The 25,053-nt window shown below is 45.0% G+C and overlaps 1 protein-coding gene across 2 annotated transcripts; it reads left to right on the top strand.

The window, feature by feature from the left end:
* Positions 1-2,572: 2,572 nt before the first annotated feature.
* Positions 2,573-24,502, top strand: LOC147641168 (hydroxyproline O-galactosyltransferase HPGT1-like). 2 transcript variants are annotated; one of them, XM_086818834.1, is made up of 12 exons: positions 2,573-3,708; positions 3,798-3,861; positions 3,947-3,996; positions 4,108-4,301; positions 20,537-20,600; positions 20,738-20,810; positions 23,057-23,180; positions 23,303-23,390; positions 23,586-23,636; positions 23,794-23,865; positions 23,947-24,059; positions 24,190-24,502. In XM_086818834.1, the coding sequence occupies exons 1-12, from the start codon at positions 3,590-3,592 to the stop codon at positions 24,222-24,224; spliced, it is 1,047 nt and encodes a 348-aa protein (XP_086674960.1). In that variant the 5' UTR covers positions 2,573-3,589; the 3' UTR covers positions 24,225-24,502. The 2 variants fall into 2 exon arrangements, with proteins under 2 accessions (XP_086674960.1, XP_086674963.1); XM_086818837.1 differs by having other exon boundaries at positions 2,574-3,708; positions 24,202-24,502.
* The last annotated feature ends 551 nt before the right edge of the window (positions 24,503-25,053 follow it).

The raw sequence follows: 25,053 nt of genomic DNA on the forward strand, positions 1-25,053 counted from the left end.
GAGTCGGACTGGGCGGAGAGGAGGAGGGGAGCAGTGAGGGAGAGGAAAGAAGAGTGAGAGGTAGGGAGGTATAGGTATAGAGAAAGAGTGGTTGTCAAAATAAGCTCGCTCCAAACACACACTCCAATTCTATCACTTCAACTAGTTCATATGTGCATACTACAAAGACAAAAAGCATTGGTGGATGTAGCCACTTTGTAACTTAGTAGATATTGTTAGGTCTACTTCATAAACTAAGATTGTTGAATAGAGAAACATGACTCTATGTGAATGTGCAAAAGCTATGCTTGTTGAGAAATAACAGCTCGTTGCCAAAATGCTTGGTAGAAGACGTTAATACTGCAACCTACCTTGGACCTCAATCTCTTCATGGAAAGACTCCTTATGAAGTTCTCTTCAAAGGTTTATTACCTGAAGATATTTGAGTATGCATGATTTGCTCACATACCTCAAGAAGATAGGTGTAAAGTCAAGGAATTTTTCTTGTCTACTGTGAGGTAAGCAAAGGTTATAGACTCTATGAAAGGAGAGTCTTTATAATTAGTGGAGATGTTTTGTTTCATGAAGGCAAAACAATGATAATTGAAAAATCATGAACAACATAATTGCACATGAACAGCAAAAATTAGTTCATGTGGATGATGGAAGCAAAAATTAGGTCTTAGAGAGAACCTAATGTTTCCACGAGGATTAAATATACGAGGACAATAAAAAATAGAGCAGTCAGCCTAACTATGCCTTGTTACTTCGATCATGTAGGAAGAGGCGCCTCTGTACTTCGAAGATGAAATCACAAAGCAAGAATTGTGTGATGCTATGGATGAAGAGTTGATTTGCCTAGAGGGAAGAAAGATATTGGTTGCAAATGGGTGTTTATAGCTTCCCCGGATGGCAGCATTGATAAGTACAAAGTCCGGTTGGTGGCTAAAGGCTATGGACAGAATCATGGCATAGATATCAGATGGATGTCAAAGAACTCTCTCTTGAATGGCTTCCTAGATGAGGAAGTATACGTGTCACAGCTTGAGAAATTCACAATCCATGGCAAAGAGGATTTAATTTTTGCAGGTAGGTTGGACTGAAGGAAGCTAGCTATTCACGATTGAATACGCATTTGATGAAGGTTAAATGCAGAAAGAGTAAGGGAGGAGAAGAAGGGGGGGGTGGAGGGGAGCGCAAGAGGCAGACGGGATCACGGCTGGGAGAGGAGGAGGAGGAGGAGGGGTAGCAGGCAGCGATGGAGGAGGGCGGAAGCGAAGGAGAGGGGGTCGGGGGCACACAAGGATTACATGAACAGGAAAGGACAAAAAAACAATAGAGCAGTCAGCCTAACTATGCCTTGTTGACTTCGATCATGCAGGAAGAGGAGCCTCTCTACTTTGAAGATGCAATCACAATGCAAGAATGGTGTGATGCTATAGATGAAGAGTTGATTCGCCTAGAGGAAAGAAAGAAATTGGTTGCAAATGGGTGTGTACAGCTACCTGGATGGCAGGTTGCAAATGGGTGTTTAAAGCTACCCGGGTGGCAGCATTGATAGGTACAAAGTCCGGTTGGTGGCTGAAGGCTACGCACAGAATTATGGCATAGATATCATACGCATGTCACGACTTGAGAAATTCACAATCCATGGCAAAGAGGATTTAGTTTTTGCAGGTTGGGCTTAATGAAGCTCCAAGGAGGTGGTATTCACGGCTGAATACACATTTGATTTAGATAAGATGCAGAAAGAATAAGGGAGGAGTAGACGGGGGGCGGAGGGGAGCCTGGGAGGGAAGGAGGAGAGGTGCGCCTGAAGAGGCACGCGGAGGAGGAGGAGGGGCGGCAGGCAGCGTGATGGAGGAGGGGAGCCTGGGAGGGAAGGAGGAGGGGCGGCAGGCAGCGTGATGGAGGAGGGCGGAAGCGAAGGAGTGATGGCGGGGAAGAGGCCGGAAGTTGGTGCGAGGGAGTGCAAAGGGGGGGGAGTAGGGGTTGGTGATTGCTAGGTCAGAGGAAGGACAATGGCGCGGGAGGCAGGTGTGCAGCGGGCGGAGCTCCAGCTCGTAGTCAGATACATGCCTTTCTATTGACAGCTCTGAGAGGAGACCCAGCAAAAGTGGGCCTCTCTCTGCTGAGAAGCCAAGATTCATACATATGTGATGAGGCTTCCCCAATTCAAGAGAGTGGTGGCTATGGAGAACGTCGATCACCCTAACATCACTCTTCGTTGATTGCGAAGTCTTCTGCCCATTCATGGGGATTGCTCCCTGGAATCCCACCAATTTTGCAGTTGATCACCCTAACATCACTCTTCGTTGATTGCGAAGTCTTCTGCCCATTCATGGGGATTGCTCCCTGGAATCCCACCAATCTTCTGCCCATTCATGGGGATTGCTCCCTGGAATCCCACCAATTTTGCAGTTGCTGTGGATTTCATTCACTCCCTTCAGGGACAATGGAATGGAATTTTGGGTAATCCAAAAGTTACTAAGGAGCAGAGGCCTTGCATTGATATCACAATGAACTGGAATGGCAACCCTTGCTGCAACCAGTCTTCATGCTATATCTTTTGCATATGATCATTTCTTTGGAAGAACGGAAATCTCTTGTAAATCTGCTACGAGATGTATCATCGGCTCCTGAGCTGACTGTTGAATGGTGAAACCGGCCTTCCCGCAGCTAAGCTGTGAATCTAACAGCCATTAGTAATACAGTTTGCATGTGTGTTTCATTGTGACTCACCAGCACTTTGATGATGCAATGGAAGAGTACCGGTGTTGTCTGCAATACTGCCTTTCTTCACCGACAAATTGGCATGGATGAGTCGGCTGAATGCTGAACCCTTCTCAAATGCCACAAAGCTTTTTCACCTTTAAGTATTGGAGCGCGTGCTTTTTCCTGATCTCGAAGCGTCTGAAGTGCGAGGATTGTAGAGGTTGGGATCTGAGAGTTGGGCAGCTAGGGTTAGGGTTAGGGTTAGGGTTGGGATAAGGCAGGAGGGCCTAAGGTAACTGTTAGGGCTAGGGCTAAGGTTAGGGTTAGGGTTCAGAAACATGTTCTTCGGGAGAATTGGTTGTTACCGCAGTTGTTGACGCCGACCGCGGCAGACGTGAAGAGGAAGTCAGCAGAACAGGAGGTGGGTCGGGGATTTCGCTTCATAGCCCTGCTTAGGGTTACCCCCCTTACCATCGCCATAGCCGAGGTAGCCTGAAAGCAGGTACGCAGAGCGCAGATAACATTTATAAGATAAGAAATTTTAATCGGAGCCATAGCCACCAGACCACCGTCCCGGCGTCCGCTTCATCGGCAGTCCCTCTACCATTGTCATCGCCGTGACGGGACATATAAAAACATAAATATTTTGAATTGGTCAGCACCGCATTTTGTTAAATCGCGGCGCCGCAGTAGAAAAACGAAACCCTCCTGCGGCTTCCGCAACAGTAAACGACAGCAACAACAGATCTCTCCTGCTTGGCTGCATCAATGATACCGTCCCTCCCTCTTTGATCGTCTCCTTTCTTTCTTTCTGGCGGGCAATCTGCTTCCGTCTTGCATCCTGATCTCTCCAGACCATGTCCATGCCCATCTCTACTTCTTCCTCTGCTTTTCAATGAGGTCGTCAGCAGCAAGCTCCATGAAAGGACGGCCCAACAACACGGCCCGCGGTGGCTTCACCACCTTCACCTTGTTCATGATCTCCTTCATCGCCTGCTTCTATGTTGCTGGCCGGTAAGCATTCCGTTTGCCGTTTTGAGAGATCAAGTTAAAGAACAACTTTTCACTCGGAGAAGCGTTTGTAATTGATGTTTTGAATCCAGATTGTGGCAGGACTCTGAGAAGAGAGTGATTTTGATGAACCTGATGGACAAAAGCAATGGAGGGGCAAGATCTTGCACTGCATTGCTTTTCGTATGCTTATTTTTTTCACATATTTTTCTTCTGCTTAGTAAAATCTGATTCATTTCAGGGAGGGAAACTTGTAACAGTGGAGGACAAACTCCAATTTCTGGGCTGCAAGTGAGCGTCTGTCATTTATCAATGTCAAAGTTCTGCATCTGCCTGTGTTTCTAAGAATGTAAAACCTTGCTAATCTAGCCTATTAATTTCTGAATGTTTGTGCCTGGGCAGGGATGTTGAAAGGAGATTGGCAGAGCTGGAGATGGAGCTGGCTGCAGCTAAAAGTCAGGGCTTCACACGTACATGGGTAAACATGAACAATTTTAACAATACTAGACGGAAGCTTCAGGCTGTCATTGGCATTAACACAGAGTTTGGGAACCGCCTGAAGAGAGATTCAATTCGGAAGAAATGGATGCCCACAGGTCCCTCTCGCATCACTTATGAGCTCGCTATATGGCAACAAATAATGATCTAAAGGACATTGATCTGTTTCTCTCTCTCTCTCTCTCTCTCTCACACACACACACACACCACGTGCGTGTGGACACATGCACACGCACACGCACACGCACACTTGTGCATGCTTATATGTAAGCATAAAGGAAATTCACTGTTGTGATGTGGCAGTCTCGTTGTAGATTGGTTGGCCTTGTTGCTTGTTTGCTCTTGGTCTTTCTCCTGGTATGGTCAAGAAGCTCCTCTTCCAACTATACAGCTTCTTCATCAGTAGAAAGTGGGGCCTTGGCTGAAGATGTTAAGAAGAGGATAGATAGTTTACTGAAGAAAAAATGACATAGAAGAGTGGAATATAGAAGGCTTTAAGCAACTTTCTTTGAAGACAAGTAAGATTCAGCATGACATAGCTCTTTGTGAGAACATTGAAGTGACTATGGGAGACCAAAGTATAGGGAAGTGGCCGTAAAAAGGTAAATCTGAAGGGATTGCAGACAAAGTCAGAGTGCTGCTTATTTTGGTGCTTGCTAAATTGAGTGGGAAGCAATTCCTTATATTGTTATTTAGCACAAGGTTCAGCCAAGAGGCCAAAGGATTGGTCCAGTGAGGTGCAGTATGGCTCAAATGTTGGTGGACTGGGTAAGGGCTGTTGCAGGTAGCACCGGACCTGTCTGTCTTCATTTGCAAAAATTCTGAAGGGCAAGTTGAATTGGCTGCTTTTTGCTTTGGATGGGAATTTGCCTAGGGCATAGACTGATAGTACTTGCCAAATGTATCCATCGGCCATGGATCCATGCACTAAGTGGTGGTCTGAGGCCTTCCACATGCAAAAGAGCTGCATTGTAGGGATGGCCCTATTGTTAGGGAGGGTTCTGAGACTGAGGGGATTAAGGGGGATGTCGTGGTAGGAGAAGAGTTCTACCATACTTCTCACATGTGCGGAAGCTCTGTGTGTCTTCTTTCAGCCTCAAGTATGCTGAATAGGAACCTTGATGCAAGCACCAACAAAGAGAGAGAGAGAGAGAGAGAGAGAGAGAGAGAGAGAGAGCGCTGTATTTTCAGTATATTATATGGTACAAAAGATGTCAAACAGACTCTACAAAATCTGTGGCCTTTGGCCTTCCAAAAGGTATCCTAAGACCACCCAAAAGACTGACTCTTGACCTGCCCCAAAGGGGGTCAGATGATCTACAAATGAAGCTACACCTTGCCTTTTATAGGCTCTTGGAAGCTCTTTCAAGCTGGTTGGCCAGCTTCGTGGACACATAAATACATATATGCTACCGACCTGAAGTGAAACACCTCCTATGCCTGGCTGACCTGATCCTTGTCCAAATGGAAGCCTTCAGGTGACTATCAAGGACTTGCTAGTGCCCTAAACTATTGTTTATGTGCTGCCCAAATCAGGGATCAGCCTTGAGGTCAGCCATGTCCATGTGTGCACATGACATCCCCTCCTAATTTTCATGACGGGATTCCAACCTTTGACCTTCGATGACTGTCATCATCCCCTTGTCTCTTCATGGACTCCCAAACCTATCTGAAAGCCTTGCCATGTCTCGTATTCCACTCCAAATTTGGTGTTGAGATCTATGCATCTGTTCCACTTTTTTGCCTTGCCTTCATGCCCTATCCTTGAACACCGCAATGGTCTCCTTCCCGAGGTTGATCATGGCGTCCTTCCTCCACCCCCTTGGAACCATTTTAATGAGAGCCTTCCTTGGTATGCCCCAAATGGCATCCGACCCTCAGGGCTGCCTTTCCCTTGGGTTTTGCTGACACCGACCAGCCCCATGGGATTTCTACCTTGGCCGTGTTACTCTTCTGGACCTATGCACCTTCCTGGGACACCTTCATCACTTAACTTTGCTGAGCGTGATGCTTTGATAATACCAATGTCACATATGCGGAAGCTGTGTGTGTGTTCTTTTTGTTGGAAATTGGGTGGGAGGCCAAGTCTCGGGAGGTCACCTATCCGAGTTGTTTTCACACCAATGCATGCTTAGTTGGAGGTTTCCACAAATTTGTCTAGATATCCAGACTCCAAAACCTTAAGGTGATGGGGGACCTCTGGTCTATCCATTTTGTGGACATCTTCTTGTGCTACTTGTGTGATATGCAGCGGAAGTCTTTGTATTGGAAGATCCTATCACACAAATGCTCACACCGTCTTCTGTATCCTGAGTTTCATGAGTTTAGCAATCCATTTCAATACTTCAAACTTTAACGAGATGAGAGAGAGAGATATGAGAACTGTACACCAGATTGGGTCCTGAATTACCCACTGAAGGGCCCCCTATCTCGATAACGAGATAGTATTTGCTTTATTTCTTTAGAGAGAATGACTGTGGACTGTAGATAGGCCAAACGCAAGATCTCGGAGGATCGGAGCTTGGCTGAACTGAACACGGCTGTAGAAACACCTCGATGAACTGATCTCGAGCCTATGCACTCTTCCCAAGGGCATGAGGAAGGGCTGCACACATGAGGTTGAGAAAAGAAGGTGGTGGACTGTTCTAAGCTATGTTAGAATGCTGTAAATGCTTATGAATGCTGTGTTACCTTCACCAGATGGCTGTAGCATGTATGGCTGATGCATATAGGCGGAGGAACTGTTGTAGGACTGAAAACGCAAGGAAGAACTGCTGTAGAACTGTCAACGCGTGGCTGGGCTGATGCTGGATAGAAAAACGCAGACTGTTTTGCTGTTTTGGGGACTGTGTGGGACTGAATCTGCAGGCGGCTGGGTACTATGCAGGAAACGTAGATCTGCCTGCTGAATCGGGCCTGAATAGATGTTGAATGCAGGTGCCTATGGTCTGAAGGGCTGCGTTGAACTGTAGAGGCTGATTGGAAGCAAAACGCAAGGACTCCTGACTGGAGAAGCAAACGCAGAAGCTCCAATAGGGCTGGATTAGTCTAGGGCTGAAGGCAATGGAACTCCTAGGACTGAGGAGGAAAGCTCTCAGCACACTAAAGACTGAATGAGAAACTAAGCCCTAGACAAGCCTATTCATACTAACTGGAGGTTGGTTAAGTTGGTTGGTCATTTAATAAAGTTTATATTTATAAATGACAATAAATGCTAAATAAATACTATAAAATATGGAAAAAATACCAGATAAATCCTAGTAAATTCCCTAAGGCTTCTGGGATGTTCTAAATGATGCACATGCATATGAATGCATATTATGCGGAATGCAGAGTGCTTTTTGATTCCAACCCTAAGGCTTCTACTGACTCTACATGCGTGAATGATTCTCTCCAAGTGGGTTAAGGGACTTGACTGACTGACTGACCCGCTAAGGTTGAGCAATGACCTACGTAGCTCGTGCCTAACTTATCTTGGACTGAGGATGTACAATGGGGTCACGGCGTACGACAAATATCATCCTACTGGGTTCTAATACTGTACAACTGTTGCACTGCTGATGATGAACCATCTTGTCACCATGCACTGAGTGCAGAGTGCATGTGACATTCCCTCCTGCTTAGCTTGGCGGCAGGTTCATGGCTTCCAAGTAGTCCGCCAATAACTGGGGGTACTCCTGGAAGAACTCGTCGTCTAGCCATACGGCTTCGTGGGTGCCGCGATTTCGGAATTTCGTATAGAACTGGCGTATCCGTCGACCGGAACCATGCTTCCATCGATAAAGAAGGATCTGCTTAGGCTCAATAACTTCTGCTTCGTCTACCACGTCTGGTTGCTGTTCATCTAAAACATCACACACTTCTGGACCAACATATGGTTTTAGCCAAGAAACATGGAAAACATCATGCATTGTCCAATTGGTAGGCAACTTTAACTTCATGGATACATCACTTAACTTCTTAACTATTGGAAAAGGGCCAAAACTACGGAATGAAAGCTTGGGACAACGTTTGTCCACTTGTTTCAATCTCTGTTTCATGATACACAAATAGACCCAATCCCCTTCCTTGAAGTGGACATCTCGTCTAGACTTATTTGCCAATCTACTATATGCTTCCTGAGCTTTGGTCAAGCGGTCCTTGACTGACTCAATGATCTCGGAAAATGCTTCCGTGGTTTTATTAGCCTCTAAAGATGGAGACACCATTCTCGTCAAAAGAGAAGAAAAATGGCGACCAAAGGCTGCTTCATATGGAGTCCGTCCGACACTGGATGAATGAGTGTCGTTCAAGATAGCTTGGACCAAAGGAAGAAAATGTTCCCATTTGGATTGCTGGTCATGACAGTATGACTTGAGAACATCAAAGGCCAACTGGTTATAAATTTCTGTCTGGCCATCTGTCTGGGGATGGAATGCACTAGACAACTGCAACTTAGTTCCGAAGTTTTCAAATAATGCCCTCCAGAAATGCGAGGTAAACTTGGAATCTCTATCTGATGTTATGGTGCTAGGCAAACCACAAATTGGATACCAATGCTTGAGAAACAGACGGGCTACGTCCTCGGCTGTGGCCGTATGCTTGCATGGGATGAGCATGCAGAATTTACTAAAGCGATCCACAATGGTAAAACACTGAGTGTTACGGGATCCGGTGGATGCTGGTAGAGGCCCTACAAAGTCCATAGATATGTCGATGAAAGGTCCGTCGGAGATAGGCAAAGGTTGAAGTAAACCTGTCTTCTTTGTATGGGGAACCTTGACTTTTTGACAAATCTTACAGGCTTGTACATGTGCGTAGACATCACGCCTCATCTTTGGCCAATAAAAGGACCGTTCTAATTTCTCGAGGGTACTGTTGATACCCCTATGTCCTCCAACTAAGGAGTCATGGGCATCGTGGAGAAGAGCAGAACGCTTTTCTCGAGTAATGCAGAGACGGTTCTTGTAAAACAACCAACCGTTTTGTACTGAATAGTGGCCAGGCTCAGAATTGAGGGCCAAACTGTATTGAGTACCAAACTCAGGGGAGTCAACATATTGGTCTTTCATACTATCCAAGTCCTTCCCCGTGATTTCGAGAATGGTAGATTCTTGGACTGCCTGGATGCTAGACTTTCGACTGAGAGCGTCTGCTACTGGGTTATGCTTACCAGGGATGTATTCAATCATACCTCCAAACGTTGCCGGTGTATTTGCTTATATTGCTGCAAGAGAATGCAGTACAAGAGATATGCCTTGACCAACAGTTGACGTGAGATGAAGATTTCCCTGTTAGCATATATCATTGCTAGTTAGTGTCTTTTCTGGTGTCTACGTGGGCCATTTCCATGCTCTGGTATTCCCCATAGTTTTTCCCTATTTTATGGGCCTTTGATGTGGGTTGCCCACCCTTTTTTATGGTATTTTACCTATTTTCAGGTCATGTAGGAGCCTAGGAGGCTGTCGGCCAGCTCATATAGGAGTGTATATATATGCTGCCTTCTTCCCCACTTTTCATCATTCTTGATCACTTTTTCTTGATCACTTTGGTGAGCACCTTAAGCCCTGTGCCTACGGAGTGCACTTCTCGCCTACGGGCTGGTTGTATCCACTCTTTTCTTGAGGATTAGTGCATCAATGTTTTGTTTTCTCTCATCTCTCGCTTGGAGCTTCAGCGTTTTTGTCATTCGTCTACATCTTTCTACTACCCTTTGACATGGTACCAAAGTGCTGAGATGTCTAGAACTGGAATCGCTGATTGGTGCTGATTTTCTGCGTTTTCACGCAACCTTGGTGGCTGTCTGCAGTGGTTCATACCTGCGTTTTCTTCTCCGGAGGGGCAGATTTGCATTTTCTGCATTTTTTTCTCCTCTCCACTCTCTTTCTATCCTGCCCACCCTCCCTACAAGTGTAGAGAGCAACTCTTTGGCTGTTTTGGTGGCTGCGCCATCTTTAGTGGTGCATTTGCCCTATCAACTACTTATTTGTTGTACTAATTCTTTCTATTTGCTACTTCCCTTAACGCTAGGCTTCATTATGGCTGAGTTTGTCCTGCATCTCCGGAGGTCTGATAGAAACTCAGTACGAAGGGCTTTGTGTGAATATATGCTCTTATGTGGTGGAGTGCGTGTGTGAGAGCATATCTTGATATAGAGTTCTACACCCACTATTGGGCAGTGATGACATTAGTGGGGATGTCGTAGTATCTAGTCCATACTATGCATAATGGAGTTGATAGTTATATAGTCTTGTGGGCTGACTACTATGAGTATATAACATGCACGTTCCTAAAAGGTGAATTTGGGCATGTTCTTGGATTCCCAAGTTAGATGGCACAAACTACGACATCTGGAAAGTCATGGTGGAAGCAATCTTGGAGACTTATGATCTTCTGGAGTTCATCACTCGATCGGTCCTCCGGCCCAACCTAGACACCGTGGGGGATGAGGACACGAAGGATGCCCTTACCCACGAAGCTGCTCTATGGGATCGGCTTAATGCCCGTGCTCGGTCATTTATACTTTTGAACTCTCAACCCTCAGTCATTGTTCACATCAAACGTGATACCCATGCACATGTTGCTCGGAAGAGACTCTTCGACGTCTACGACTGGAAGACACCCTTGAAGAGAGTTTCCCTGGAGCTTCAAATGTTGAAAGATTTCCACTGAGGATATGGCCATGCGGCTACTTGCTCAGTTGTCCCTGAAATACGAGAGCTTCTATTCTTCACTTCTCACCTCAGGACATACGGAAACCTTTACTTGGGATGAGCTGGTGCTTATGGTCCTTGATCAGGAGAGTAGATTTAGGGATTCTTCTTCAAAGAAAGGTAACCAAGCTTTCATTGGACAGAGAGGGGAGCAGCCTAACAAAGGCAAAGGTGGGGCACCTCCTTCTAAGGACTCTAAGGATGCGACGCCGAAGGGGTCTTCAACTTCTTATTCTTTTGGCAACCAGAAGGTTTGTGATTATTGCTCCAAACAGGGGCACTTATGGCGACAAAGTCGGAGTCGCATGCGGGAAGTCAAAGGACAAAGAGGCAAGCTTATCTTCCAAAGTTGTGGAGGAGTCAACTTTCGTCACCGTGATTGATCTCGAGTTTGAGACTCCCCCTGTAATGGTTGAGCAGGCATTTCCTTCTTGTTCCCACTCTCCTCCGTGGATTTTGGATAGCGGTGCCACACAGCACGACTTATCACAAGGATTGGCTTGATGAACTATAACAACGAAGTGACAGAGTTGCCATTGGAGATAACTCTATCCCCATTCTTGGCTAAGGGACAATGCCCCTCATTCTAGATGGCAATGTAGGGAAGTACACCTCTAGAGTGCTTTATGTGCCAGATTTAGGATTTCATCTTCTTTTTGTACATGAGATTTGCAAATTGGGCACTAAGGTGGAATTTATGGAGGACTTTGTGATCATTCGAGACCCTCTCATTGACAAGATCCTTTGGCAAGGCATCGAGGACCATGGCCTCTACAAACTCACGGCTCTTTGTTCTCACACAAGTACCCACACAGGCCATCTTTGGCTGATTTTAGTAGGTATACTTGGGCCTATTTTCTCAAATCCAAAGAGGAAACTTTCGACAGATTCCAAACATGGAGAACCTTCGTGGAGAAATAGTCGGGACACTCTGTCTTAACATTACAAGTCAACAAAGGAGGGAGTTTACTTCTCGCCATTTCAACTAGAATTGTGAGCTACATGGCATTCAACGGGAGTTTGCCAACACAGGTACTCCTTCACAGAATGGCATGGTGGAGCGGAAGAACCGAACGGTGATTGAGATGGTTTGGACAATGTAGGAACATCGGAGTCTTCCTGAAAAGCTTTGGGCGGAGGCAGTTGCTATTGTTGTTTATATTCTCAATTGATCCCCTACTATTGCTGTTCCATGGCAAACCCCCTTTTAGGCCTACCTCGGAAGAAAACCCACGGTTTCTCACCTTCGGGTTTTTGGGTCAGATGCATTTGTTCATGTACTCGATGGTGACAAGGGAGAAGCTAGATGCTAAGTCCAAGCCTCATATTTTGGTTGGTTACAGCTCATAATCCAAATGTTATCGGCTCTACAATCCTACAACCTCGAAGATCATTGTTATAGCAGAGATGTGGTGGTTAATGAAACTTCATCTTCCATTGCAAAGGGGGCTTCTTCATCTTCAGGGGCTGATTCACTCAACCTCTCCTTGGTTCCTCGCTAGATCCTCTTGTTCCTCTTCCTTGACTTGACCCGGCACGTCCTCAAGCACCTTAAGTGGAGGAATCATCTTGAGGTGGAGGAATCATTTGACATTGATCAGGAGGAGGAGATTTCATTGGATGCTCCACAACAGGCTACATCTCAGGAGCAGGGTTCGATTTCGGGGCGGGGCGGGGGGGGGGGGGGGGGGGATCTCGTATTCCCAATCGGTTGTCTAGACATTGCGGGACTCAGGGTAACACGGTTGCTTTCACCTCCAGCAGGGGGTCCCCGTTGATCGGAGTGGTTGCGTACCACGACATCATCTCAGGAGAACTTTTTTTTTTCTCCGAGAGAGAGATCCTACTATTAGTTAACATAACAACTCGCTTGTCGTCCTAGCTAGGCTGGTGACGAGAGTTAAGAAGTCCATCTACACGGCCCTCAGAAGAGAGCGACGACCGCACTCGACCATGGAGAGCGGAGGTTCTACATGGGAGTCCTTTTGGAGGGAAGGGTTCAAAACATGGACGACGTCGACAATGAGGCTTTGGAGGGCGCGGAGGAAGATGCCGCCGAGGGGTCCAAGGAGGGTCTGAACCCAAGACCTCGCGGTCCTAGTCAAACACTTTACCACTTGAACTACCACCTCATTGGCCATCTTAGGAGAACTTGTGCATGAATTATGCACCGATGGATGCATCCAGAAGAACTCGGAACCTACTCATATTGGGGAGGCGCTTTCCATACCAACTTGGAAGCAGGCCATGGAAGCAGAGCTTGATTTTTACTCTTGGATATGAAGCAATTTCATGGATGAGTAAAAAGTAGCCTGTGGTGGCACTTTCATCGACTGAGGCAGACTACCGAGCGGCCTATTCGGCTGCTTGTGAGGTGATTTGGTTACGGCGATTTCTTGCGTGCGGTTGACACCGGGAGAAGGGGGAGAAAGACTACCGGGAGTTTCATCTACCGCCATATTAGGCAAGCGATCATAGAGGTAAGCATTATTTTACTTAAGTGTGGCTGATTTTGTCATTTGTGCAAAGCCCTCAACTCATATGATTTATCTACCATGTAGGTTGGGGCTCAAAACGTGGTGCAAGTCATCTCCGACAATGCATCAAATTGTTGACGCATGGGCGCTTGCTTGAGGCGGAATTCCCCACCATTGTGTGGACTCCATGTGCGAGTCATTGCGTTGACTTACTCATGGAGGATGTGGCAAAGCTCGGGTGGGTGAAGAGGATCGTGCAACAAGCTACATCTATTGTCAACTTCTTCATGCTAAAGGTGAAGGTGCTTGCTATGTTTCGTGAGCATAGCAGGCTTGACTTGAAGAAGCCACCGGCCACCCGCTTTGCCTACATGTGGCTGGTTTTGGAGCGTCTATACGATGTGAGGCCTGCCCTTCGCCAGACAGTTGTTTCCACCATGTGGAACGAATGGGATGAGCACGTCACTGAAGAGGCCAAAGCCATGCAATGCTTTTGCCTAGAGGAGAGATTTCGGACTAGAGTCCGAGCAATTGTCATTGCTATGACTCCATTCTATAGGCTCTTGCGGATGACAGATTGCGAGGGGTCCACCATGGGCCTTCTTGTCCACTTCTTTAGAGCTGTCCTTGTGGAGTTGGAGGCTTGCACAGACACTACATTTGACGAGCGAGCACAAATCATGGAGATTACACAGAAGAGATGGAGGTGGATGCACAAACCAATCCACGGGTTTGCAGCATTGGTACATCTAGCCTACAAGTCTACAGTAGTTTGCACCGATAGGGAGCTTCGACAAGATCGGGATGCATATATGCTTCGAGCTGTGCCAGTTGATGAGCACAATGCCTTTCTAGAGGAGTTGGGCTGCTATGTTGATCAGAGAGGACAAACCTCCTTTTCGTCTCCCACTTGCTGGAGGAGGGAGTCACTTGTGAAGCCCCTTTTTTGGTGGGACAATTTTGGGTATGGACTAGAGCATCTCCGACCCATAGCCTTAAGGGTCCTAGCCCAGGATTGTTCTACGGGTGCATGTGAGAGGAACTGGAGTTCCTATTCTCTCATACACACGAGGATACGCAATCGATTGAGCACACGACAGTTGGAGCGGTTGGTCTACTGCCGCACTAACTTGCGCATGATGCAGGGCATACTTAGTATGGGTAGTCCCAAGCAGGTAAGTGACAAGTCTAGACTCTAACTTGTCATGACTCATAACTTTGTACAGACTCTAACTTTTGTGCCTTAATGTGTAGGTCAATGTTGACACTTTCACGTTGACGAGTGAAAACTTGGAGGAGGCAATCTTCATGGAGCTCTATAGTGAGCTTGTGGCAGTAGATACTCGCAGCACCAGGAGTCAGCATGGACGGGACCGAGCAGTTGGAGTTCATAGGCCTCCGCCTTCGACATCGGCAGAGGGTGGCCTTCGCACATATGTGAGGCGGGGATCCTCGAGCTCCAATCCCCGCCTTCATGATGATATTCCATTGCCCCCTCATGATGATACCCAGAGAGCCCTTGTTTGATGATGACGGCAACCTACTTAGCGAGAATGATCCCCAGAGTGTCTCGTCCACCTTCGAAGAGTCCTCTTCAGAGAACTCTCTTGATGGACACTCTAGAAGTAGTGATCATGTTGATGATCATGCAGATGTTGGTGATGATGTAGACTTTTGATATGTTATAGCTCTCTAGGCATTGGGCATCTATCTCCTAGCCCATTGATGATGTATTGTAGTATGTAGTATCACGCATGTTGGTGGTCGCCCATGCCATGAGTTTTTGGCCTATCCTTTTGTACCAATTTTGTACTCTAATGGCATGATGACATTATGTTCATGGTTCTACTATTTTGTAACTTCTTGTCTACAATTTTTAAGTTTAGGAAGTATTTTTTTTAAAAACGTACTAATATCGTACCGTTCCTCAAAAAATTTTAAGGTACCAATTAGTACTGTATTTTATTGTACCGTACCGTATCGTATCTTTCGTACGAACTAAGCTTGGCCACTAGTAGCTACAAGCTGAATATGTGACTACTAACTACTAACTACTAACTTCATGTTGTATGCTCGTTGCTCATTTTACATTTATAGAGTATAGATGTTTGAATTTCAATTGTTTTTTGCACAATTCTGTGTACCAGTATTGCTAAATGATGAATGGTTTATAGTATATATTTTTATTACATATACATTATTTTAAAAAAGTGAATATACTTAAAGTACTTATCTCGATGCATACTTTACGTATTTGTACTTGTACTTGTACTGTACTGTACTGTACTGTACTGCACTGTACCTAAAGTATGCAAGCACTATGCTCTAGCTCGCCTCTCTCTCTCTCTCTCTCTCTCTCTCTCTCTCTCTCTCTCATAGTCGCTCAGTTTTACCACCTTGAGCACCAAGCCACAACGGCCCATAAGGGATGTATTAGGGTGATATGAGAGCTCTCTACTCATGTACCTAGATTAGATTTTATAGTTCTAGATTTTTGTTATCTTTCTTTATTACTATTTTGTACCCAGGATGATGCACCTCATGGATATGATGTAACCTTTAGGTCTCATAGGTCATTTTGGCATTTTGAAGACGTTAATACAACTTTCTTTCTTCTCTCTCTCTCTCTCTCTCTCTCTCTCTCTCTCTCTGGAGTACCACCCTCCGTAGCTCTCAATTGATATAAGAGCCTTCACGCCCCTCTTTCTTCATTACTATTTTGTACCCAGGATGATGCACCTCATGGATATGATGTAACCTTTTGGTCTCATAGGTCATTTTGGCCTTTTGAAGACGTTAATACAACTTTATTTCTTCTCTCTCTCTCTCTCTCTCTCTCTCTCTCTCTCTCTCTGTGGAGTACCATTCTCCATAGCTCTCAATTGGTATAAGAGCCTTCATGCGCCTCCGCCCATGCTGTACCCGCCAGCTTTGCTCATTGAGCCATTGCACAGCTACGTTCAATTCCCGTCTGCTGTGAAGCTGCTCATTGTGATGTCGCACTGCTGTCCGCCTTCGACAACTTGAATTGACCTCCTTGTTCAGCCATGCAAGAAGCCTGGTGCCCACCGGCTGCCTCTTGACTGCTCGAGCTACTTGCTGACAGTGACCATCTGCAGAAGCTCTTGACCGCCATCTATTCTGCAGCCGCCCAGATCAGTGCCCTTGCCACTTGGAGGTCGTCCACCAACATCAGCACCCTTGCGACCTGACCATCGCTGCCGCCTTTTGCTCCCATTTCCGCTCTCACCCAATCACCCAACCCATGCTCCGCCGACAGTGCCACTAGCATCGTCAACATCTTCAGAAACAATATCATAACTAAGAATTAAAAAAAAAACAAATTGGTGCTTTTCTTTAATCAAGTGATAATCTTCTAATTAAAGGTGCCAACATTTGGCTTATTTGGGACTTTCCTCATAATTAGGTAAAAGCAACTAATTAAAGCCTTTCCAACTCTCATAATTTGGTAGTTTTCAAAGATTGTCGAATGAAGCTCCTTTTATCCATAATATTTGGGGCTTTTTGTAAAATTGAATCATTAGCTTTAAATTAAAGCATCAATAACCTACAAATTGGGGTTTCTTTCCCAATTTGATCTTCTTTAGTCAAAATTGAGGGCTCTAGCCCTGCAATTTTGAGAGTCATGAGCTAAACGCCCTAAGCGGCTATTCTTATGGACTACATTGACATTATTTTTTCCGGGGCATTCTTGCCAAAGGATTCACCGATAACATCGATAGAAGAGCAAGAGTGTGCACACATGTGCATCTCTCTCCAGTTGAGATGGAGTATCACCCTTCGTAACGTTCAACAATTTATTGAAGTGCCCGGGGTCCAACTTGATGGGCACCTGTGTGGGCACCCTGGTGGCCACAATGCGTGGGTTGGGCACCCCAGAAGTGAGGGGTGACCACTCATGTGGCAAATGGTTGGTGTGGACAACTATAAACGCATGCATGACTCATTTTACCCTCTTTTGCAAGCAAATCGTCACCTTCCTGCACACTAGCTCTCCATCATTTTTGCTCCTAGAGGAGGCTACACTCAAATATTTTGCAAAACTGAGCACATAGTTGTGATCCTCATTAGAAGGGTGCCTTGCTACACCCCTCCTCATCAGATTTCCGGCTACTTAACCGGGCCGGCTTTGTGTAGGCGCTATGTCATCAACAAGCGGCTGGTTTTGCTATCGTTCGGCCTCCTTGTGCCGCCCCTGATGTGCCCGTGCTGCTTGATAGCTTGTTTTGAGCTGGTCAAGCCATTCCGAGGGCTGGTCGTGTTGATTTAGGACTATTCTAGGTGTCCATAGTGCCTGTTTGTGTTTGTGGTGGGCGGTGCCCACGACCAATCCTTTGATGTTTACGCGACATAATGTCATCTACAACTTCGTTGTTGCTTGTTTTTGTGCCCGGGAGTGAACACCGGTCTCAGTGGACCCGGAACACCAGGATTGTTCCAATTGATGTAAGGTTGGTACCGGAAAACTACCTTATGCTACAATCATGTCTGCACTTGTTACAGGTGTGACTATGAAATCACGCACGAAAGTCTAGTGCCTACTCTATCATGACATGCTATTTTACTTAATTCCAAGTCTCGTACTTACAAAATCAGCAATAAATAACATCTTTTTTACTGCCGCAGGCAAACAAGACCACAACCTGCTGCCCTTCTATAAGATCATGACACTTGAGTAGCTGTGGTGACTCCTTGTCTTGTGTGGAACTCCCATCTTGTTGATTCACGGAATCACTAGTGGAGTTTCATGCATGTGTAGTTGCAAGCTGTGGTGGAAAGCCTCTCTTTTTTATTCGAAGTGGAGATCCTGCTGATCAGTCGTTGAGCGTGGTGAACTCCTCACCATGCTCAACCTTGTTGGGAGCTAGGAGAGGCTTAAGCACGCCCATATGCAAGGAAGGACCGGTGTCCATTGACTTTATATGTGGGTAATTATCGAACTTGATCCCTGGTGCAACAGTTCAAGACTCTACCAACTCATCTGTGAAGTCTCGGGCAAAGACTCTCTTGCTTATCTCCAAGCTCCCTACTATTGACAGTGCCCATGAATGGGTCTGGTGGGAGAGGGTCTTCTGGAGCTGTGACCAACAATTGTAGACTGTAGTAGTAGTAGTAGTAGTAGAGGCAGTAGAATTCCTCTTAGGGCACTAAAGCTTGGGCTGCCCTAGAGTATGACAAAAGAAGCATTGGTGTTCTCCTGTTGGTACCACATAACTTTAGTGGGGACAATCTCCGTTATGCCTTGTCTTACTTTTTGGTGTGGGGTCAATTGTGGACGTGGAGCCACCAGCTCTGGTGGACTGGGATTGGGCTTCAGAAGACCCTTGGTTTTGTGCCTTACTTACCTCTGGTTAGGGTGGTTTTAGGCACTAAAATTTGACCAATGGTAAGTAGCACCTTCAGAGGACTCATTCAAGTTGCTACTTGCCCAGTCATGCCTCCGAGTGCTAGCATCTTCCAGAAGATGCAAAGCGGCAAGCATGACCTTCTCTGTATATAACCGATACACAACTATAAAATAGGCATTAAACTAATGCAACCAAGAAAGAGAAAATGTTGGCATCCATCATACTTTCCGAATTGAATCCTTTGAGAGAGTTTGATGTCGATGGCGGTCAGGACTGTTGAAGGATAGCTGCAAACTCTTGGCATCGTCGGTCCTCCATGGTAGCCATGTCTTCCTGCCTGCCATTGTGCTTCCAGGGCTTGGAAGCAGGCTGCCCAAGCTAGGAGGCGGTTCTTTTTGGCCTGTTGAGCAATCTCAGCTTCTCAGTGGCGACAATCGCCTTCGAGGTTTTCATCTCCATGCTTCTCTGATGTTGTGCATCCTTTGGATCTTCACGGCGATGAAGGGGTTCATGGGCCTGAACAGTTTGCTGAACGAGAATTTTGCATCATGGCCATGAAAGGCTCCATGTTAGGAGAAATGGGTGAAGCTTGGGGTAGAATCTTCAGGGTTGGGGGATTGCTCTTCCATAGTGGGCCTTTCCAAAGAGCAGGCAACTTGGATGCACCATTCGGCTAGCATTTTTCCTATTTAAAGCAAGATTTAATCTATGCTGATAGCGTGCACACTGGGGCTTCCACTGTCATCTCTGTTCTCTCTCTAAAAATTGCAAACCGTGTTACATTTGGTTTCAAATCATAGGTCTGATAGATCATTGCTTTCATCTACACTGTATTTGCAGGTTGCTTGATGAAGGTTGTTTGGGCGCAGTAATACTAGAATGGGTGCTTTTTGGTTGGGAAAGTTTTTCTAAAAAAAAAGCAAATGATCTTTTGCTGCAAAGCCTCCAGTCTTCAACCAGAAGATTATATAAGTACAAAAGAATAACAGAGAAAATAATGCAACACAAGCCTTAGAAAATAATTTTGAGGCACTCACACGTACCTAATCTACTGTAAACTCTGTTACTTTTGGGAGCAAATTGCTCTAGGCCTGCCAAATGGCTGAAGCCTGAAAACTGTGAGAAGAACTAAAGAAATTCACCTACAAAGCTCCCAGGAAAAACCCGAGTAACAGAGAACTATTTCCTCTGATAAAATGCTGGGGAGGTGCTGTCCAGGAAAAGTGACGATGGAGAACGAAGGGGCTTATTAAAGAAGTCCCCCCTCTCTGCAGGTCGGATGATTGGCCTGCTGGTCGGGCTGCAGAAGGGCCATCTAACCAGCAGTTGGACCATTACATTTGTCTGCCCTGGTTGGTCCTTCACAATTTGATATCTATGTGAAAACCCTGCACCGAAAGGTCAGCCCTACCTTTTTTTCCTTTTGTTCTGAGCTACTTCTACGCCCTTGCAAGGTTACTCAATCTTTTATAACCATCAGCAACAGCTATCGCGTTTCAGTTTCAGAGTTTTCCAGAATGATGCACTGCGACTTCTGTTACATAACAGATTGAGAAGTAAAATTCTTTTGATGGAGGTTTAGGTAAAATACTTGTGTTTTGTAACTTTAATCGTTTTGTGAATAAACAAACTAAGCTATCAATTCAGGATAAAAAGTTAAAACATAACATACCTTAAAAGAAACTTCAAAACTTTAGGGGTTAAAAACTCCTTGAGTACTGTGTTTCCATGCCACTAGTTCAGTGCAGAAACATCAAGATGTAAAAAAAAAAAATGTGTTGATCACTTATTGCAGGTGAGGCGTTGAAGAAACTTGAGGAGGAGAAGGGAATAGTTGTGCGGTTTGTGGTGGGAAGGAGGTCGGCATGTTTCAGATAGTTTGAATTTGGCTTTTTGTGTTGTGATGGCAACAAAATGGCAGCAACAGTTTTGATCTTGAAATCTTTTCTTTCCTATCAAGATTGCAACTAATGTTTATATTTTGTTTTGCCTGCAGTGCAAATAAGGGGGATAGTTCTGATCGACGCATAGATTCAGAGAATGAGGAAACTAAAGATTTTCTTATTCTTGTAAGATATGTCAAAACTCAGACATGTTCATCAACAAATTTATGAGTAGGGCCAATAAGTTAGCATAGTATCGTACTTGATGGTGTGTCACTGTTTATGAGAAAATGTAGAATCCTTTGTAAAGATTGCTAGTTAGTGACAATGTAATTATTATGACTATACACAGGAATTTTAGAATCCTCAGTTGCTCTTCAGTGATGTGGTAAACGCTAGGCTGTCCACACAGGAATTTTAGAATCCTCAGTCGCTATTCAGTGATGTGGTAAACGCTAGGCTGTCCACACAAACCAACCTAAACTCTTGACCATGGCGTGTTTATTGGATTGCTTCTACCTGCTGCTTGCATCATAGAATGCTTTGTAGCAAAACATTGTTTGGAGAAAGAAAGAAAGAAAGGTTTTTTGATGTCTACAAAAAGCCGGAGAGAGTTTATGAGATTAAAAGTGTTAAAATACATTCATGAGGGGACTACATCATGTAGTGAGGATAAACCTAACTAAAAAGGAAAAAGAGGTCAGCATCTCAAGTACAAGTCCTCTATGTGGCCAATGAGGTGTGTGTGAATCCTTCTGATCCTCATACAGGCTGTGTACATCTACCTCCCATTGTGCAGCATTCATGTGTCACTGAAGGATCTTTTAGATTTGCAGCTGTTGTGCGAAGGGCGCCTCCCATCTTGTAGAGCTTTGCAGAATATTTACAAAGTGGAAATCCTCACATTTCATATAGGAATGTTGAATTCCAACTCTGGAATTCTCTTGTACTAGCCTTGGTACAATCCTCTCGCGTCCCACTCGGGAACAAGCCTCTTGCACCAGCTTAGGCTCATGCCTCTACCCACCCTAGGGTGAATGCGTGGGGGTGATGTCATTGCCTTGTGACATTGAGTCATGTGACTAATCCATCTTGCAGCTTTGTAGAATATTTCTACATGGAAAATCCTCACTTGGAATGCTTAACTCCATTTCAAGAATTCTCATGTAATAGCCTAGGTACAAGCCTCTCTTGTCCCACTTGAGAACGAGCCTCTCTTGCACCCACTTAGGCGCATGTCTCTACCCAGCTCAGGGTGAATGCATGGGGCCGTATCACGGCCTTGTGACATCTTTCGGAAGCTGTGTGCTAGGACCACATACTTGGAAAACCTATGTGTGGGGCCATATCACGGCCTTGTGACGTCTTTCGGAAGCTGTGTGCTAGGACCACATACTTGGAAACCCTATGAGGGTGGTTGTTTTGAAAGACCTACATCCGGTGCATAGTTTTTTCCCCTATGCACAAAAGTGAACGTCTTGCAACTCTTCAATGGAGCAATGAAAAAGTTCTCATGGTCTAGCATATGAATGCACAATTTTCCAATCATGGGGACCACATCCAGATCTTTCCCTTGGAAGGTTGAAATATCCTCCTGCATGGGCAAGCCAAAAAGTGAATATGGGACCCTTGAAGGTAACCCCCAAGTACACATAAGAGGTTAGTATCTCAACTTTCTCGCCTCTATGAAAAGGCATTTCTGGACTCTGGCTGCAACCTGGTGTGAAGTATGCCTGTCTGACCCGCTTCCTCTCCCTCTCCCTCTCCTGATGTGAGTGCAGAGAAAGAAAGAAAGAAAGAAAGTTGTATTAACGTCTTCAAAAGGCCAAAATGACCTATGAGACCAGAAGGTTACATCATATCCATGAGGTACATCATCCTGTGTACAAAATAGTAATAAAGAAAGATAACAAAAACCTAGAACTTTAAAATCTGATCTAGGTACTCGAGCAGAGAGCTCTCATATCACCCTAATACATCCCTCATGGGCCGCTGTGACATGGTGCTCAAGGTGGTAAAACTGAGCTGAGAGACAGAGAGAGAGAGAGAGATCTATTAACGTCTACAAAAGACCCGAAGGGCCTCTGAGACCATGGGTGTACAGTGCCATGGAAAAAAACGTTAAAACTGAAAACTGCGACATGACTCTATAACCATCTTGGTGGCAGATGTCACGATGTGGCTATGGTGAGGGCATGCCATGTTGTTGGAGAATCTCATGGATCTGTCTGTGGTGGAGATCCTCGGTGCTTTGGGTCGGGGCACCTGGCACGTAGAGAGAGAGAGAGAGAGAGAGAGAGAGAGAGAGTGAGCGAGGGTTTTATCCACTAGAATGCCATATTATGTGTGAACCAAGTGGAATTCACAGAAATAGCAGCTATGTTTTGTGATTCTGAATAGTTGGTTAAAATGGATTGATTGACCATTTGTAGGACAAGCATGTTGAGGTATCTGAAGAGTTTGCGAACAAAGCAAAAACCTTTTTCAGTGTAGCTGTTGAAACTTGGGATGCCGATTTTTACGTGAAGGTTGATGATGATGTATTTGTAAACCTTGGTGAGCTTCGATTTCTACGTAAATCATATTGAAATAAATAAAAGAATATAGGCAGAATAAATGTGAATGAATGATGCTTCGGAAACAGAAAAGACTGAGAAAATCTGGACTTGGCATTGCAGATGAGCTAGGAAAGCTGCTTGCCAGCTATTGGGATAAACCAAGGGTGTATGTTGGGTGTATGAAGTCAGGAGATGTCATAACAGAGGAGTAAGTGACATGTATCCTTCCACTTTTCATGTGTGCTCTCATGCGACCATTTGCAGCTGCCCACCACAGCCATTGCACATGTGCACTCACTTGTGTCACATACCCGCTAGGGTGTGCACATGCTGAGACATGCATGTGCTGAATGAGAAGAAAGGAGAAGACGCCTGTATGCTAATGATGCTTTCCTTAATGCAGTGGGAAGCGTTGGTATGAAAAGGAGTGGTGGAAGTTTGGTGATGGGAAATCGTAAGTTTTCCAGTTTGCAAGTGTATATTTGTGACTGACCTCAATTAAAGAACGCAGAATGTTCTCAATTAAAGAACGCAGAATGTTCTTTTTCCTGTCTGAGGTATGCATTGATCGCATTTTACTGTTATGCTCTTCTAACCTCGTTTGGATCTAGATATTTTCGGCATGCTGGTGGACAGCTCTACATACTCTCAAGAGCAGTGGCTCAATACATTTATGTCAACAGGTAGGCTAAGAAAACTGTTGGGCATCTCCTATTCTCTTTATCTGCTGGCATTTTTTTTTAAAAAATTCGGTGTGTCCACAGAGACTTTCTTCATCCATTTGCACATGAAGATATATCAGTAGGGTCTTGGATGCTTGCGTTAGATGTAGAACATATTGATGAGAGACGAGCTTGCTGTAGTAGCCCTCCAAAAGGTCTCTCTCTCTCTCTCTCTCTCTCTGTGTGTGTGTGTGTGTGTGTGTGTGTGTGACCCTTGTTTCATAAACGCTCGTGGTCTTTCCTTTCCATTTCTCTTGTTAGTCTAATTCTATCTTTTCGGTGTAGTCTTTTCAACAGGTGCAGTATGCTCAACAATCTAAAGATGTTATCGCTCCTGTTGTTCGATGACGGTGGAACAGCTTAGTGAACTGTATGAGCTTGTTGAAAAGTCCATTGTTGTTTTCCTGTTGACATTTGGAGCTTTTTTGGGTATCCTCAACATTGACCTTGTGTGGTCCAGAGAAGTAAATGTTGAGCGCAACTTTGTTCAGGTTGTAACAGTTCAAATTGCTTTATATACACCAAGCTGTTGACAGCATTGTACGGATCTTTCAAGTTCGCTTCCATGCTTGTTATTTAATTACAGAATTTGGAACTAGAGTCCCGACATAGAAAACAGCATTGGAGTTCCAGCTTTGATCGTTTTAGAGGAGGAAGCTCTCCAGAGATTTGGCATTGTTTGTGTATAACTAAAAACGGGCCAGTACAAGATTTATGTATATAGAAATTAAGTTGTGAAGGTGCAGCAATAACCCCTCCACTGCAGGGGTATTAAATGATGCCAAGATTCAATGATTGAGGATTCATCCTTTGTAACAATGCCAGGGTACCTCTGTTCCATGCTAGTTAGAGAACTCATCCTAGAGGAATTGAAGAGGGTTGTGTTCTCTTTAGCTTGTGGTAAGATTCTAAGCCATAAATCATGGTGTGTTAGTAGGATTCTTTAGTTTTTTGGCCATGGATAGCCCCCCCACCTATTTGAACTAGCTCAACTTGCTTTTCAAGAGAGGCCTTTGGAAGTAATTGTGAATTTCGAAATCATTAAGGTCATTCACAAGGGAGGAGATAAGGACAACATGAACAATTGGAGACCTTTGACTATGTTAAATGTTTCCTACAAGAATAATTATCTGTGATTTCATTACATCG

The sequence above is a fragment of the Cibotium barometz genome, chromosome 2 (assembly GCF_041138505.1).
Source record: "Cibotium barometz isolate CiBa-2024 chromosome 2, ASM4113850v1, whole genome shotgun sequence".
NCBI classification, from domain to species: Eukaryota; Viridiplantae; Streptophyta; class Polypodiopsida; order Cyatheales; family Cibotiaceae; genus Cibotium; species Cibotium barometz.